Source organism: Amaranthus tricolor, chromosome 3 (genome assembly GCF_026212465.1).
Source record: "Amaranthus tricolor cultivar Red isolate AtriRed21 chromosome 3, ASM2621246v1, whole genome shotgun sequence".
Taxonomy (NCBI): Eukaryota; Viridiplantae; Streptophyta; class Magnoliopsida; order Caryophyllales; family Amaranthaceae; genus Amaranthus; species Amaranthus tricolor.
The window spans coordinates 22,129,261-22,147,895 of NC_080049.1; the positions used below are offsets into that span (position 1 = coordinate 22,129,261).

The 18,635-nt window shown below is 37.0% G+C and overlaps 1 protein-coding gene across 1 annotated transcript; it reads left to right on the plus strand.

The window, feature by feature from the left end:
• Nucleotides 1-10,634: 10,634 nt before the first annotated feature.
• Nucleotides 10,635-14,274, plus strand: LOC130809321 (BTB/POZ domain-containing protein SR1IP1-like). Its single transcript, XM_057675044.1, has 5 exons — nucleotides 10,635-11,266; nucleotides 11,498-11,567; nucleotides 11,950-12,558; nucleotides 12,914-13,453; nucleotides 13,560-14,274. Exons 1-5 carry the CDS (start codon nucleotides 11,169-11,171, stop codon nucleotides 14,142-14,144), a joined length of 1,902 nt encoding a protein of 633 aa, XP_057531027.1. The 5' UTR covers nucleotides 10,635-11,168; the 3' UTR covers nucleotides 14,145-14,274.
• The last annotated feature ends 4,361 nt before the right edge of the window (nucleotides 14,275-18,635 follow it).

Consider the following 18,635-nt stretch of genomic DNA (forward strand, 5'->3'; position numbering starts at 1 on the left):
CTACATGTTTCGTGCGATCATGTTGAACTGGGTTTTCTGAGATGTTGATAGCCGCTTGATTATCACAGTATAGCTCGCAACTCCTTTTAGGAGGGAATCCCAGTTCAGTTAGTAACTTTCTCAGCCACAAGACTTCTGTGATTCCCTTTGCTACACCCCTGAACTCAGCCTCTGCACTAGACATGGCCACCACCTTTTGTTTCTTGCTCCTCCAGGTGACTTGATTTCCTCCCACCAGAGTAAAGTAGCCTGAAGTTGACTTTCCATCATCTCTATCACCTGCCTAGTCTGCATCTGTATATACCACAAGATTAAGATGACCGTTCTTCTGATATAAAATTCCCTTTCCAGGGCATCCTTTGAGGTACCGGATAATCCAATGAACTGCGTCCATATGTTGAACATGTGGTCTATGCATGAATCGGCTGACTACTCCTACTGCATATGCAATATCAGGCCTTGTGTGAGCTAAGTAGATTAGTTTCCCTACCATGCGTTGATATTGCATCCGATCAACCAATTTCCCTCCTTCAATCATCTATAGTGCATGGTTCATCATCATTGGTGTCTCGATGGGCTTGCAGTCCAGCAACCCTGTTTCAGTTAACAGGTCTAAAACATACTTCCTTTGGGATATGAAAATTCCTTTGTTTGATCTAAGAACTTATATCCCTAGAAAATACTTCAGTCTACCCAGGTCTTTCATCTCAAATTCTTGAAATAGTTTTCCCTTCAGATTTGCAATTTCGTCTCTATCATCCCCAGTAATGATCATGTCATCGACATAAATTATCAGGCATGTTGTTCCGCCTCCTCTTCGTCTAAGAAACAAGGTGTGATCTGAATTGCTTTGCCTGTAACCTAATTTCTTCATTGCAGAGGTAAATCTTCCAAACCATGCTCTAGGGGATTGTTTCAACCCATACAAAGCCTTCCTCAATCTGCACCCCTCATTCTCTGAGAACCTTGATGTAAACCCTGGTGGGGCTTCTATGTACACTTCCTCCTTTAGCTCTCCATGTAGAAATGCATTTTTCACATCAAATTGATGAAGGGGCCAGTCTAAGTTTGCTGCAATGCTGAACAGAACTCGAATTGTATCAAGCTTAGCAACTGGAGAGAAGGTTTCTGAGTAATCAACTCCATACGTCTGACCCTTTCGCCACCAGTCGAGCTTTGTACCTTTCAATTGTGCCATCTGACTTGTACTTGATCGTGAATACCCATCTACATCCGATGACTTTCTTTTTATTCGGTAAGATGCATTTTTCCCACGTGCCATTCTTATTAAGAGCGTTAATCTCTTCCTCCATCGCCTTTCTCCAATGTGCAGACATTAGGGCTTCTTCGACTGTGGTTGGGCTCTTGGTTGTATCTAAAGTTACCTTAAATGCTAAGGCACTCTGTGACGAATTTCCTGATCCGGACAATTTCTCAATAGGATATCTCGAACGTTGTGCTTCATACTCACGATCATATCTTCTTGGAGGAACCCCTCGAGTGGAGCGAGGAGGTAACATATATGATTTATCATGACCTGTGTCTGTGGCAATTTCCTCACTTGTTTCAACTGTGTCTGTTGCAATTTCCTCAGTCAAAGTATCAACTATCACATTATCACTGTTAGTGCTTGCTGAAACAATGTTATCAAGAGCTGTATGACTTACCTGATGGTCAGACAGGATTGGTAGTGGTAGAAGAGGAGTGGACAGAATATCTTGGTGAGGTGACTCTGTAGCATTGTCAACTTGATCTTTTGGGTCAAGGTTGGGCAACCACGGACTAACTAGCCAACTGAGATCGTCTTCGTCGTCATGATACTTCTCCCCCTAACGGCGAAGATGATGATAGTAGTACTCATGCTCGATGAACTCGCAATCCATGGTGGTATAAACTTTTCTAGTCGAGGGATCATAGCACCGATAACCCTTTTGATTGCGACCATATCCAATAAAAACACATTTCAATGCTCTCAGTTCAAATTTGTTACGTACCCTTGCTGGATAATGAACGAATACTGTGCACCCAAATATACGAGAAGGTAGAATATGCATAGAGGGTATAGGGAAGTGGGTTTGGAGGGTGGCTAGGGGTGTGTGGTATTGGAGACTCTTAGTGGGAAGTCTATTGGTTAGGTAATTGGTAGTAGCGATGGCTTCCGGCCAAAGATGAGTGGGAACACGAGAGTCAAGCATAATAGCACGAGTCATCTCAAGAAGTGTACGATTTTTTCGTTCCGCCATTCCATTTTGTTAGGGTGTGTTAGGACAAGATGTTTGATGTATGAGGCCTTTTTGTTTAAAGAATAGGTCCATGTCAGAATTGATATATTCTCTACCATTGTCAGTTCGGAGCATGCGGGGTTGGGTTTGAAATTGGGTACAGATCATTTTATAGAACTCAACAAACACATGAAAAACTTCAGATTTCTGTCTAAGGAAATAAATTCAACTCATGCGGGTACAATCATCAATAAATGTAACAAAGTACGAAAAACCATGTAGTCCTACGACTGGAGCAGGGCCCCACACATCAGAATGAACAAGCATAAAGGGCACATCAACTTTATTCAAGCTATTAGAATACGAATGTTTGTGACTCTTTGCAAGAATACATGTTTCACACTTAAACTCAGGTTTTAACCCTACAAAATTAGGAAAAAGTTTTTCTAAATACCCTACAGAAGGATGTCCCAGACGTCAATGCAATAGTTGTCTTTCCTCTGGCCCGCGAACAAGTGCCGCTTTGCCTTTTTGAGTCTCCTCTTCCAAGTAATACAATCCATCTCTCTCAATACCACGCCCAATGATTTTTCCTATCTGAACATCCTGCACAATACAACAACCGGGTTTTATAAGAACCGTACAGTCAAGATCTCTCGTAAGTTGACTCACTGACAATAATTTATGTGACATGTCAGGTACAAATAAACAATTTTTTAAAGTGAGGTTTTTTGTAAAAGAAATAGTTCCGGTTCCTCTCACTTTAACCCTTCCCCATTCGCGATTTTGATAATGTCTTTCCTAGGTTTGTCATGAGTTAAAAAATCAATCGGGTCAAATGACATTGTATCGGTAGCACCACAATCAAAGATCCAACCCCCTTTAAAATAAGATGAAACATTAAAAGAGGATGAAAAATTTTGGGTTGGGGGCAAGGGTACATGTAACCCCCTTCCCCTTTTTAAAGATGAGTCCCCTACTACTGAGGTGAATGGGTGCCTACAAGTTTAAAACACTCGTTCTTTGTATATCTTGTGCCTCCACAGTGGGTGCATTTGAGGTGAGTTTTTTCATCCTCACGTCGGTAAGTCCTTCCTTTTGCCGAGAAAACGCCACCGGAGCCCGGTGATTCCAAATTTGATGAGGGCTCCGTTTTCATGATTCCACGCCTCAATATTTCTCTCCTTATCCTTGTCGAATGTCTGATGGATTCCTGCTAAGAATTGGTATAATCAATTTTTTTGGATTAATTGACTGTAAACGATGATATCGTCTGGATCTTTCATTGGGTTTGGTTGCCTTATGTCGATTTCTTTCCATAGCATGAGTAGCTTGCTATAATATGTTTCAATTGTGTCGGTTCCTTGTTGGATTTTGTTGGCTTTGACTGTTAGATCGAATATTTGCAGGCCGTCTCTCCCACTACTGTAAAGAGTTTAATTCCCTTGCCATAAAGCTTTGGCTGTTGGGAAATCGAGATACTGATTCACTAAGTCAGAATCTATATTCTCTAAAATCCATGAGATAACAATCGAGTCACGTTTGATCCACTGGTTGTACGCTAGGTCGTTTGTGGAAGGCGGGTCGTCGATGATGTGATTGAGACGATCTCGTCCACTAATGGCTAAGTGCATCAGCCTGGACCATTTTGTGTAATTATGTTTTGTTAATTTCTCTGAGATGGAGAGGGTATGGGTGTTGGTCACGGTTTCAGTGGGCGGTTGGTTGGAGTTTAACTGTTTGAGCAGTTGCAACAATTGCCCTATTGTGACCGGTTGGTCTGGTGTTATGACAGTTCTTGATTCGTCTGCCATTTCTGGGTTTTAGGTAGGTTAACGGTATATGATGAAGCTGCAAAAACGATTCAGAATCGTTGCCGCTCTGATACCATGATTTCTTGTTTATCACCAAGTTTTGGTGTATGATTTCTGGTTTTTTTTTTTTGTGTTGTTTCATTCAATTGTAATGGTGTTCATTTATATATGAGGTCTGAATAACTGCTCCTAGGAATGACTGCCATATTGCCTACATAACCGCTATAACTGCCATATTGCCTACATAACTGCTATACTAAATAACTGCTACTATACTAGATAACCGCTATACGCATAACTGTAATACATAGTCTAACATTTTCTACTAACTTTTTAAACATTTTTTTAATAATTGTGGCAGATGTTTTTTCCACTATTTTTATTATAATATTGTTTAAGGTTTAATCCCTAATTTTCTTTATTATATTTATTATTATTATTATTATTTAATAAAATAATATATCCACATGTAAAAAGTTCTATTCTTTTTAATTCTCATGAACACTCCTAAAAACAACTTTAACAAACAAAGAGCTACTTAATAGTGTCTTTAACTTCCATTCTTAGCCTGCGACTTGTAACAGTGAGCTAACATGTCTAGTTGTGACTATGTCATTTGCAGTCTCTTCTCAACATGTCCTTTGCACTTACAATCAAGTTGCGGCCCAATTAAATGTTAAAATGCAATTTATACAGTACAAATCACAAATCACTGACGTTCCGTTTGGTAGGTGGTATTAAATAGTGGTAATGGAAATGAAAACTAGTATAATTTTGGTTGAAAAATCTCTTACTACCTTGATGGTCATGCTTGTCCAACTTCAATCATCTCATTTTCTTCATAAATTTCATTCTAATGCATTATCATTGGGAGAGATGGTATTAGGTAGTTGTACACAAAAAAACTTTTTTATGATCAAAGTTCAATACCATAGGAATGACATAAACTTTTGATGAAATTTACACTATAAATCGTTTACATTACCACCATTTAGTTCACTAACCAAACGATCTGTAAGAGCATTATTATAGAAATGGGCACTTAAGTGGGGCTCACCTCATTCTCACCCGACATGACTATTACAAGGACTTTGTTGATTTTCGATGGAACTAACGATCCGTTTGGTTATTGATACTAAATGATGGTAATGAAAATGATTTATAGTGTAAAATTTCATCAAAAGTTCCATGTCATTCCCATTATAATGAAAGTTTGATAAAAAAAAAAAGTTTTTTTATTTACAAATTTTCATTTCTATCTAATATCACATCTCCCAATGATAATGCATTGGAATGAAATTTATCAAGAAAATGAGATGATTGAAGTTGGACAAGCGTGACCATCAAGGTAGTAAGAGAATTTTCAACCAAAATTACACTAACTTTTATACCCATTATCACTATTTAATACCACCTACCAAACAGGCCGTAAAAATCTATTATTTTTGGGTATAGTTAATGATTGTTATTATTGATTTAGAGATGTCTTTGAATCATTACATCACAAAATTTATACTAAGTTCAACTATTAATTTTTCATACAAATAATGAGAATCGAATTTATATTACAAGATGTAAAGGGAAAGCCCTTAACCCCTAGGAAAACCGAGATGCTCTTACTCTTATTATTTACTCTATTAATCCTTTCATTCATTTTTCCTACACTTTGTCTTACAAGAGTTGTTTGAGTAGTACATAAATCAAAGTGATCCCAATCACTTTAATTTTTTCTCACTCGTCCCTTTACCAAATAGCGTCTACGGACTTGTAAGATTGTCCTTTATTTCCTTAAGGCCAAAGAGTTAAGCTTCTTTAGTTTTGAATTATAATAAATTATATTAAAATGACTTGTTAAATCATGTATGCCTCTTATTTATGTACAATTAAATATGATTGTTGCTACTTGGTTAATTAGAAATAACACCTTTGTTAGTATTATCACTAATAAGAGTAAAATTGCATAAATACTGAAAACGGTGATGAATTAGAGTTCGAACAATGTGTTTCAAACTCTAATATTGCCAAGATCGAATGTATGAAGTTTAGTGACAAAAAAATTACGCTATCAATGATATTGATGTTTGTAGGAGAAAGTAAAGCAATAAAACGACACAAAGATTTAACGAGGTTCACCCAACTAAGGCTACGTCCTCCGGTGTGTAGTATCTCTTATATTATCAAAGGAGTTCAAAGAACTCTCAAATATGGAGAATTACAATAGAGAAGAGATATAGGCTAGTGTTTGGCTTGGAGTGTATTTTGTGGATGATTATCACAATGTGAATGAGAGCTCTCTATTTATAGGAGAGATCACACTAAGTAACATTAAGTATATTAAAGCTATGAATAAATGATAATGAAACATCCCCAAGAACTTGAAGAGTCAAAAAACAGCATCCTAGGAGCATCAGAGACATCGCTCGATCAAAACAGAGGCTCGCTCGGTCAAGCGGCCTGGTCGAGCGGGCTGCAGGAAGTTTCTGTTACATTTTGTCTGCTTGCTCGACCCAATCTAAAGCTCGCTCGGTCGAGCGAGCTGGTCGAGCGGCACTTCAGAGGGCTTCTGACAGTATTGTTCGACTTGCATAGTAGAGCATCTTAAACCTTTGAACTTCTTTATTAGGTCCCATAACTCTCATGAATAACTCATACTTCATTACCTCATTAATCCATACTTTAATCATCATCATAAACCACACTCATCAAGACTCATCTTAATACACCAATTCATGACATACTTATGGGATTCCATCCCTAGAGTCACCACATGAATGCACGCACCAAATGTGAACTCAAGTCACACCATTCATAACAAATACAACCCACGTAACCCTACCTTAGGTGGTAGCCCCTTAATAGCTGGCAAGGGTTATGTAATGTAATGTAATATTATTGAAATATGTTTGTTAACAACATCAAATCACAAGCACAACAATAACTAGGTCCATGCTTAAATAAGCTTTTTTTTTTTTTTGGTGGGTAAGTAAGACATTCTCCTTCACACAAAAGCATAGTGGCAAATCATGGGACAACATTGGATGTTACTGGTAATGCATATCTGGGCATGTGAAATTATTGCTTCTACTTGATAAAACTAGACCCTCTCCCCTCCTTTGGGTAACTTGCATCTAGGTGCTACCAAACCTGCTTATGGCCTAAATAGCTTCAGCTTTTGCCATATTCTTATGATATGACCTTATGATATGATACCAAAGAGTTTTATGTGGTTTCTGAACTACTGCTTAGAGGCTTAATTTTACATGACAGGCGATACTCGAGTTGACGGGCTTTCTTCGGTTGTGACTTCCTTGTGATGAGGGTATTGGTCTGTATTCTTTCCCGCTCTCCCCAGAGTCTGCCTATGAGCGGGACTCATTGCGATGATAATGAGTCTTAACCCTCTTGTAATCATGTCACATATGTTTTGAAATCTATTCCTATGCCCTTTTAAACTCAAATGCTGTGTAAACTTTATGATTTTGCAAATGTTAAATCAATAAGCATCTTTTGTGTTTAATTATTTTCTTGATGCAACACCTCTTTTTGTCATCTTTACCTTTCTTCTGACACCTATATGCCTTTTGTCTTGGGTGATAAAGACATTAGCACTGTGAATGCAAAAGAAAAATACATATCTTTGAACATTGTGGTTCAGCCTTCAATTTCACTTCTTTTATGAATGAGAATATGAGATAAACTTAAAGCTTCATAAAATGTCACCTTGTTTGTTTGCTACAGAAACTATTGATATATTCTGCTGTTATTAAGTTTGTTGTTTTTTCCCTCTTATTTCTGCCAATTATTTACGTAGAGGAGGAGGGAAGTATTTGTTAGAGTATATAACGTTCTCAACAATTAGCTTAAGCTTTTAGTCAGAGTTGGTTCCTTCACATGTATCAGAAGCCAAAGTGAAATATTTAGCACGAGCCAAGTATAGAGAGTGTTTGTGCTCCATCCACACTTTTAGCTCAAAGGATTATCGTATGAGGGGACGTGTTAGAATATATGTCATATTCTTGACTTTAGCCAACTCAAACTTTTGGTTTGTTTGATTCCTTGACTATATTATCTTTGTGACAACCAGCTTAGTAAACCCTAAGTCACTTCCCATTATGATAAAAAAAAATAAGTTCTTGTTAAGATGCGCTACACTTGTGTTAAATTTGTGGACGATCACTATTGGTTCAGAGCCGAATCAATTAAAACTTTAGCATTGTTGTTGCCTTTTTATCTATCATTTTTTATTTTTAAGAAAAAATTATTTAGAATAATAAAATCTTTTCATGATTTTTCTGCTTGATTTGACTTGATTTTAGTAGGGACTTTAGAGCTTCTATATCATTGTTATCTCTATGTTAATCCTCATGTCCCCATCTACTGCTTTTCCCTTTCAGTCCCTAAATTTACTTGGAAACTTTTTATGTACAGGATAAATGACCATATGAGAAGATTTAACACTCGAAGGCCCGAAGATAGACCGTAAATCTTCAACATTTGGCTCTAGTTGCCTGTTATACTTTTCCTTTACTAACTGTGAAAGGCTATTAGCATATTGCCTTCAGATTAATCAGTAACTATTCCTTTGTTTTTGTCTGGTGGTGGGAGATGCGATAATGCAGCAACTGCTTTTTTTGAGGTTAGGCTTGAACATGATGAGTATGGTAGTTGTGTAATGGAATGAATTTGAGGCCATTATAAGGTTATGGGACTTTGTCCCACAACAATTGTATGGACAACTAATGTGGAGTTCATAGAATAAATGTGCACTCTCACCCACTAGACTAGTTTTTTTGGGGAGTTCTCTTGTTTATTAATAATAATGGTATCAAAACCAACTCGGAGTGGTGGCCTACAAAGTGGTGGCCTGGGTTAAGATAGTTGTAACCAATGAGGATCCAACTCAGAGTAGAGGCCTGGCTTAAGCCGGCCGTGACCAACGGGGATGTTGGTGTTAGAATATATACCATATTTTGGGGCCTCATCCATAAGTCTAAGCAATATACCCTCCTCAAACCCGGTGCGAAATATTCTACTTGAATTTGAGAGCTGGTTGAATTTCGAACCTGTAACTTTTTGTCACGCTGGCTTCTAATACCATGTCAAGGAACGAATTTAACCAAAAGCTTGAACTTATGGTTGAGACCCAAAAGTATGTTAAATACTCTAATAGTCGAAACTCATTGGGTTTCGAATGTAATGGAATGGATTTGAGGCCATTACAAGGTTATGGGACTTTGTCCCACATCGATTACATGGGTAACTAATGTGGGGTTTATAGAGTAAATCTATAAATGGGTCCTCTCACCTACCTACTAGACTAATCTTTTGGGTGAAAATTGTTGTTTATTCGATAACATGTTGTAATACAGATTACAACAGATCATTGACCCCCGCTCTTTGATGTGTTGGTAGTTCTTTGATTTTATGCAGAAGATCCCGCTGATAACGTGTGTTGTCTTGCACTTGTTATTGAAGAAAATGACTTAACATTTTATCTGGCAATATATGCTCATCTTCTGGTGTTGGTTTCCCTGTGGGGGCAATTATTTCAACTGGCAGTATATATTTTCATGAATTTGTTAATAATTTGTTCTGGATTATAACGTGCTCTCATTTTGAGATTTATGAAGCTTATCTTTTTTATGATTGATTGAATTATGCTTCTTACATTGTCCCCTGGCTTGGATGGACACTTACATTTGTTAAGATTACACTAAACGTAGCTAAGCTGTGGATAAATTGGATTACAAACAGTAAAGATGTGATTTTAGTGTACAAGTACTGATCAGTACAAGGCAGGCTAGGATGGTCATGGTCATGGTCATGGTCATCAACTTATCGTCCTCCTTCCCACCCAAAATTAGGGTCCGGGGAGAAAGCAGCGGACAAATCATACCTGTATCCTCTCGAAGGAGACGGCAGGAAAAATGCGCGTGGTGTATCATCTGTTCAAAAAACTAGATTAATTTTACTGGCTGAACCTAGGTTCAGGCCGACCTTTTATGGTCACAAAAGGTCTCGTGACAATGAAAGATCATTTAGGCCGAGGTTGGCAGTCGCTTGTTGTCAAGTGAGCTCAGGCTAACCGGTTCAGGAGCCACGATGAGTTGTGCTCGCTGCTGTCTCAGTAGATATTCTTAGTTAAAAGAATTGTTTGAAAAGAACAATACTTGTCTGATGCTACAAAACCAACCTGTGTACTTGACACAAGTAACTCTAAACTATTTTTTGTTTTGAGGAGCGGAGAAGCCATCATAAATGCTGATAGAGACATACTTTCAACCTAAGGAGTATATAATCCTTTACTTGCTAAATCGACTTATTACGCGCTTACGACATTGAAACAAGAGTAATGAATATTTAGGATATTTTAATGTCTTAACAAATAAAATATATTGAATTGAAAATTGCTCGAAAATGTTAAATTTAGCTCGACTCAAGGTAAAATGGATTCAAAACCTAAGTTATTCGTTTTCCATACATCATTATCATCATTAGTGTATGATCTACCGTCTTCCAATCCTCTCCAAATCCTGAAATGAAATGGGTCGCTTAGCCTAAAACAATAGATTTCCATCTACTTGCAATGTAAAATTACAATAATTAACATCTAATGATGATCAAGACAGTTGGAGATGGGTACATTCTGTAAATGAGATGTCCCCCCACATGGAAATTTGAGACAGACCTTAATTACAATTTTTACAATGTTTATATAGCCAAGCCAAATACCCAATCTGATCCTATTTTGTTATCTTCCTCATCTAACCACCACTCATTTATGGAATGATTTTGGAGGACATCCTTCATTTGACATATCTGTCCCTTTTCACTATCAATGTTCCCTACCAAGATGGGACACTTACTATACTGCCATTTATCCTCTTCCTAGACACCTACACCTAACTGGGTAATTCCTTCCCTTCCATATTTCTTCACAGATTTTTCATGGAGATGGAGGGTAGAAAACATACTTGTACCTACATAAACATTCATATCTTTTCAGTTTCGATTGACTGACTCTTTTCACTATACCTTTGTCTTCTTTACTGGTACTTTTTATGCCCCTATATTTATAACACTGTTCTGGTGGAATTATGATAATAAAGGGCGGTTTTCGATCATTTTCAAGATGGGACTTGATCAGGAACCAGCTTCACTTACTTCTGCTGACATGTCATCTAAGAAAAAAGAGTTGCTCTCTTCTGCAATGAAGAGAACTAGTGAATGGTTTGCCTTTTTATCTCCTATATATACTTTCTTATATTTTATTTTTATTATATATATATATATATATATATATATATATATATATATATATATATATATATATATATATATATATATATATTAAAGCCCTTTTTATATTTTCAATGGAAAATGTATGTATCTTCAAACTTTATCACAAGCTCTTAAGTCTTAACCACTAAGATATTACTAATTATGTTCTGTCAATTGCAGGATTTTTTCTCAGGAAATTCCTAGTGATGTCACTATTCAAATTGGTGATTCCTCCTTTGCTTTGCATAAGGTAACTTACTTTCACTGTTTCTTTGTATTCCTGCTCAATTTCTTAGGATGGAGCACTGGTTGGTTCTTCTATCTAGTCCTTTAGGGGTTGTTAAATTAGGCTGGACTTATAGGGAATGCCAGCATATTAATGGGGAGACACGAGGTGCACACACTTCATAAGGTAAGGAGATATATACCATCCAAAATCATATGGCAATGGGAAGAAGGGATCCAATAACTTATAAAGTGTGTACAACATCTTTTAATTTGTCGATGAGGGATAAACCATCCCAACAGGGGTTCAATTTTTGTTGCGGTTAATGTGTAGGTTGTATCTAGGGTCTTGTAAAAGGGTTTGTCTACTGAGCTGAAGTTTTATACTAGTTTTATGTGAAGTGCAGTTTCCATTGGTGTCAAAATGTGGATACATAAAGAAATTGATATCAGAATCCAATGATTCTGATGGCTGCAAGATTGAAATTCGTGACATTCCTGGAGGAACAGACGCGTTTGAGCTTGCAACAAAGTTTTGCTATGGGATAAACTTTGAGATAGACACAGAGAACATTGCCATGCTCCGCTGTGTAGCCGAGTATCTTGAGATGACAGAGGAACATGCAGTAGGGAACCTTGTAGGAAGGACCGAGGCTTTCATAAATGAAGTAGCGTTAAAGAGTCTTTCTTCCTGTGTTTCGATTCTGCTTACATCAGAAACCCTGCTTCCCGTGGCGGAAGAAGTCAAGTTGGTGAGCCGTTGTGTTGATGCTATTGCTTTTCTGGCTTGCAAGGACAGCCAATTTTCAGGGACTATCCGGGTAGAAGGTGGGAACTCTTCTTCGTTAGTTCCTCAACAAAAACCCGTTGTGGAGTATTGGTGGGCCGAAGATTTAACTGTTCTTAGAATCGATATGTTTCAAAGGATCCTGATTGCTATGACAGCCAGAGGATTTAAGCAATATGCTCTTGGTCCATTACTCATGCTGTATGCTCAAAAGTCTCTTAGAGGTTTGGTGAGATATCCTCGATTTCTTCATGCTCTCGTTTTTCTTGTTTGATTTTCGTTCTAGGTGGTTTATTTTCGATGTCAAAAGGTCCAATCTATGTTACTCGGACTCTTCATTTTGCTTCACGTACCTGTGTCTGATTCTTGATACTCAGACATTGGTATGGCACTTAGAAACTTCATTTTACGCATAAAAATTGTGTATTTAGACGTATCCGACTCTTGTAAATGTATCAGTATCCAGCATCAATAGCCGACAATAGGGTTCAATAAGTTCACAACATGTTCTAGGATTTATTTATGCCATTTTATCCTTTTTCTCTTGCAAAAGTTGACAGTATGATTATGGTCTTGTGGAGCAGGAGGTGATGGGTAAGGGGAGGAAGAAATTGGATCCAAAGCAAGAACATGAAAAAAGGGTTGTCTTAGAGACCATAGTGAGTCTTCTTCCTAGGGAACGAAATGTATTATCCGTTAGTTTCCTGGCCATGTTGCTTCGGTCTTCTACATGGCTTGAGACAACTGTAGCTTGCCGTCTTGATTTAGAGAAGCGGATGGCCTTGCAACTTGGTCAGGCAGCTCTAGACGATCTTCTGATACCTTCATATTGTTTCACTGGGGAAACCTTATTCGATGTGGATTCAGTGCGGAGGATCATGGTAAACTATCTCGAGAGCGAAGTGGAGGGAAATCATCTAGGTTATGGTGCGGGAGAGAATCATGTCGCTCCTCACACAAATGACCTTGAACGAGTCGGAAAATTGATGGAGAATTACCTGGCTGAGATCGCTTCTGATCGAAACTTGACAGTGTCCAAGTTTACCGGTCTAGCTGAGCTTATTCCTGAACAAGCTCGGGTCACTGATGATGGGATGTACAGAGCTATTGATATATTCCTCAAGGTAAGTTCTGTTTCCTTTTCTGTTGATAGCAAAATTTGCTCATTCGAAATGTTCGATGACATCTTCATAACGTAGAAGCTTACTTACAAATACAAATTTTTTTTAGGCTCATCCAACATTAAGCGACCTGGAGAAAAAGAAAGTGTCCAGCTTAATGGATTGCCAGAAGCTATCTCCCGAAGCATGTGCACACGCAGCTCAGAACGACCGTCTGCCAGTCCAAACAGTCGTTCAAGTCCTGTACTATGAGCAGCTGCGCATGCGTGAGTCTATGAACGAAAATTCCGGGGGTGATTCAAATTCATCTGCAAACGCAATGATTCCTCCAAAAACTCTGAGTTTGTACCCGACTAATACACCTTCCTCGGATGAGTTGTTGAGTCTAAGGAGAGAAAACGAGGGTCTAAAACTCGAGCTTCTTAAACTCAAAATGAAGTTGAAGGAGGTTGAGAAACCTGTGAATATGGTTGAAAATAGTACATTTGGATCAGATACTAGTAGTCCAGCTAAAAGTATGACTTCTACTGCTAATGATAATGCAAATGCTGCTAATCAAAAGCCACCTTTGCCTAGGAAGTCGTTTATGAATTCCGTCAAGAAATTGGGGAGGCTTCTTATTCCTGCCGATGGAGTGCTCACACCTCCTCGACGTGGTAAGGCTAGTAAAGGTCGTCGTCATTCCATCTCGTAAGGCTCTTCTAGCTATGGCCTTGCCTGGCTGTAGGGGACTTATTTTTGGAGTAATGTACAGTTTAAGCTCATCTAGTTGCTGAAACTGCATGCGCTGAGAATTGAGTAAACTGCTGTTTCTTTTTTTTCCACATTTGTTTGCTGAATTTTATAATTGTTCTAATATATATATATATATATATATATATATATATATATATATATATATATATATATATATATATATATATATATATATCAAAAGCCACATTTGTTTGAAATACATATCTGATTTTTTCTTTTTTAAGTCGCTGTTAGTAACAGCTTACTCCAAGGCTAGGTTTGGATGTACGGACGCTTATTTTGGGAATTAAGTTTTCACGAAACTTATTTTCAAAATTAAGTTGTTAAAACATCTTATTTTATTCAAATTTTCTCTTACTTTTCTGGTTTGCGTATACGACATAAAAAATAAGAAATTTGAGATGGTAGTCCTACAGCTTTCTCATTTTGGTAGCCCTAAAAGTTGTACATTCTTTGGCATTGACTTTGACTTTGACGAGCTTAACGTTAGTTATTCAACTTAGCTTGGAGTCAACTATTTAAAATTAACCCATCATAGATTAGGGGCAGAGCTATTCAATATCAGATGTCGGATCTGAATATTCTAAATAGTGAATATTTTAATCTAGTTTCGACTCGAAAAACGAATATTCAGAATTAGAATATCCAGTTTGATCCAAATTAAAAATCAGATAAATCAAATACTAGCTATACAATTTTAAAATTCTTATTTTCTTGGCTTTATGAAAAAATATTTACATTTTTTTACTCTAAAATATTTAGCTTCACCTCGGCTTTCTTTTTTAAATTTTTTTAACTTTAAATACGAATTATTTTGGGAATATAGTTAGATTTTCAAAATTTTAAATTAACAAAAAATTAATTATACAACTTAGTTATATTTTATAATTGTACATATTGTAAATTCAACAACCTAAACAAAATCTTTAATAAAAAAATATATGTATTTCAAAACTAATTAATAATAAATTGAAAAAACCGGAAAATTCGGATATCTGATTTTGTCAATATACTGATCTGGATCCGGTATCTAGTTTCAATCGGATATTTTTGATCATAGATGAAGGGCCCAATTGCAGTGAATTTTAAAATTTTTGCTAGGCAATGCATTATGTGGGGTTGTGTATTCCCAACACCTTTCTGTAGAAATTTTCGAATAAGGAAAAAAAAGAGGAAAAAAAGAAAAAAAAAAGAGTACCGAAATGCAAGCCAATTCACATACTGAAATGAAATAAGGAAAGATAGAGCATACCAATACTGCACAGAGTTTGGTTTGTGATACCATTATAAGGTGAAATCAAGTTTCCATGGCAAGAGTAATCAATCATCTCAAGCAAGGCCTTCGAACAAATTCCACAAATTGTCCCAGTTCACACAGTTTCACAAACCCAACAAATTGTCTATATGATGCAAATGCATCAAGGGACCAGGACTTTGCAAATAGCTCGCTAGTACAAGTCAATGTTCCTAACTTGTCACCTACGCCAATTGTACAAGAAGAGCAGAACCGGGTCAAGGACGACTTCCACAGATTGAACATGACCCTAAGATCATGTGATGGGAACAAGGAAACCAAGGCAGCACCAGGGAACAACATCAAGTCTTTAAAAAGGGGAACATACAGCAGATCCCAGGCCAAAGCATTTCCTGTCGACCACCAGACCTTGCTGAGTCTCCTGAGTGCAGAACCGGATTACATAGACCCTGATCAAGGTTGGGATGTCATCTTTGCACATGGGTCAAACCATCAAGGGCTCAGGATCTCACTGATAGACCACGTGGCATCCTAGAGGGCGAGTGAAAGGAGGGCTGTCTGACAGATTCTCCAGATCAGGATTTGCCTTCTGTTTTATTTCTGTTTTGTTAGTTAAAATCCACGTGTATTAGCAAGGCTCTTTGTAACGGCTATTTTTAGTTGTAAAACTCTATAAATACGTAGGCCCTCATTGTAATAAACACGTTGAATTTTGGTTTAATCATCAATAATACAGAGGTATTGTTCAAAAAAGGATTTTCTGATTTTTCTGAAGTTTGCTTGCAAACTTCATCAAGGGTTGTGGAGCAACCTTTGGCCGGCGGGAAGATAAACTACGGAGTGGTTTAGAATCTCAAGGGCACCCTGCAATCTAGGGCTGGAAGTCCTTGCATTGTACCTATCATTCGAGTACTCAGAAAGTGCAATCAAAGTACCCCGTTCACCCACATTAGAAAACCAAGAAAGACTTTCTTGTTCTGTTTGCGTGAGTGTGAGTGTTGTTTGATGAATGTTTGAGAGTTTGAATGGTGTAATGATTGAATTAGTGAAGCCATTTTAATCCTTGCATTGCAAAGAACATTTTTCGCCCTTAAACACGCATCACTATATTATCCAAATTGTCCAAATCAGGGATAAAATTGATGGAGAAAACATCAAAAAAAAAAACAATTAAAATGGCAATTAGAAAGGAAACTTTAATTGAGAGAGGAAGATGAAGGATGACCAGTCAAAGCGCATATTTGATGATTGAGGAAGGTTGGGGTAAAATTTTTAACAACAATCAGGGCAGTGTTTTGGTACCTGAGAATGGGAATTTGAGAATTAAAAGTTGGAATGTGATTGGAAATTATTTGTTGGAAATTGTCAAAATATAATCTAAATCATTGTTTGGTGTATGTGAGAATGAAAATGAGAATAAATTATAAATATACTATTTAGCCTTTTTTAAATAAAATTATATATGTAGATTTTTTAAATAAAATATAATATTTCAATTCCCACCCTCAATTACCAACCCTCGTGGTATTGATTTCTTGGGAATTAAGGGGATCAAATCCCAATCTCAATCCCACCTTCAATTTTCAATCTCATCAAACAAATATAGGATTTAACATATTTTGGAATATAAATTCTCAATCCACTCTTTAATCCCACATACCAAATACCCCCTTAGTTTTTTCAAGGGAGAAGTTGTAGTTTTGTTCTTCATATCAAGAGTGTGGAGAGAAAGGATTTAGAGTGGAAGACAAATAATCTATTGGGCGTTTGTTTTCATATTTGAAAATGTTTTTTTATAATTTAACCATTATACCCACACTGGTTATATTAGTCAATTTTTTATTTTTGTATTAGATCAAAATTTGAGAGACGTACATGATATGTATGGATCGGAAGAGCTGTCATATCGAGATAAAAACAAAAAAAAAGGTATACTCAAAATTTAATATTGTGTTGCCACAAATAATACAATGAACTATTGAGAATCAACGTTGTTATATATGTGTCTTGAGTTTTGGACTTAGGCATAGACATATGGGTATAAGTGTAGCTTTATATGGGAAGCAAAGAAGTAACATTTGAAGAGAAGGAGAAAAGGCTTGGTCAGGGAACAAAAGAGGAAGCCGAGTCGACTGACCTTCTATTAACCCCCAAATTTAACTCGACTTAATAGAAAAATCAGCAGCTTGTGGCAGTGTGTTAAGCCGACTCCGCTTTCATGATTGATCACCATGAAGCTGAGTTGGCTACAAGTCTTTGTGGACTTTTTGGTTCGTTGCTTTGTCTTAGGCTTATGTCATTAAAGTATTAGAGAGTATGTGTTATAAATACCCCTTATACACTAGTTTAGATGAGTTCATCTTGGATAATTAATTCTCACTCTCAAAGTGTAATCTACACTTATCCCTTTCTTCTTTCTTCTTCAGCCCCCTCTTTGAATCACCATTGTAGTTCTCCATGAAAGCTTCAAGAAGTTTGTTTAAACATTAATGAAAATACCCAGGCTAGGGAGGATGTAACACACATATGGGTAAACCTCGTTAATTATTGTGTGTTGTTTATTTTTTATGCTTCATTCATGTAAATGTCCATTTCTGAATTTGTGTTTTACCAAATTTCTTGTTTTTCCTCAAACAAATTAGGAATCTAGTCATATATCATAGGTGCATTAATATGTATTCTAATCAAGTTAGGACACCTAGTTTCTTCACATATCTTAAAACTTTATACAAAAGGCCTTGACTTGTTAAATTTCCATAAGATCTAGAGTTGTTTAAAAGTGACCCGACTCGAAAATCCGAACCGAAACTGAAAGTAAACCGACCCGAAAATGTGTTCCTTTTTTAGGTTTATCGAACCGACAGTACCCGAACCGAAATTGTACCCAAACCGATGGACACATATCTCCAATCGACTCGACCCGAGTGTGACCCGTTGTAACACACAGCCGAAAAATAACCGATCCGAAATACAATCGAATCGAATAACACCCGTCCGAAACCGACCCGATCACCCGAATGAACACCTCTAGTAAGATCCGAGTAACTAGCAAAACGAACCAAGGACTGTTCCGGTTAAAAATTGGAAACAATCAAAAAATGGATACCTTCGGGCAAATATGATGGTAAAACGGTGGTTAATCTAAAAACCATTGAATATTTAAAAATAAACACC

Bases quoted from the DNA above. Each gene is read 5' to 3' on its own strand.
- LOC130809321 (XM_057675044.1), top strand. From the start codon at position 11,169: ATGGGACTTGATCAGGAACCAGCTTCACTTACTTCTGCTGACATGTCA. The intron at 12,559-12,913 runs GTGAGATATCCT...CTTGTGGAGCAG, and splicing joins AAAAGTCTCTTAGAGGTTTG to GAGGTGATGGGTAAGGGGAG. The intron at 13,454-13,559 runs GTAAGTTCTGTT...AATTTTTTTTAG, and splicing joins CTATTGATATATTCCTCAAG to GCTCATCCAACATTAAGCGA.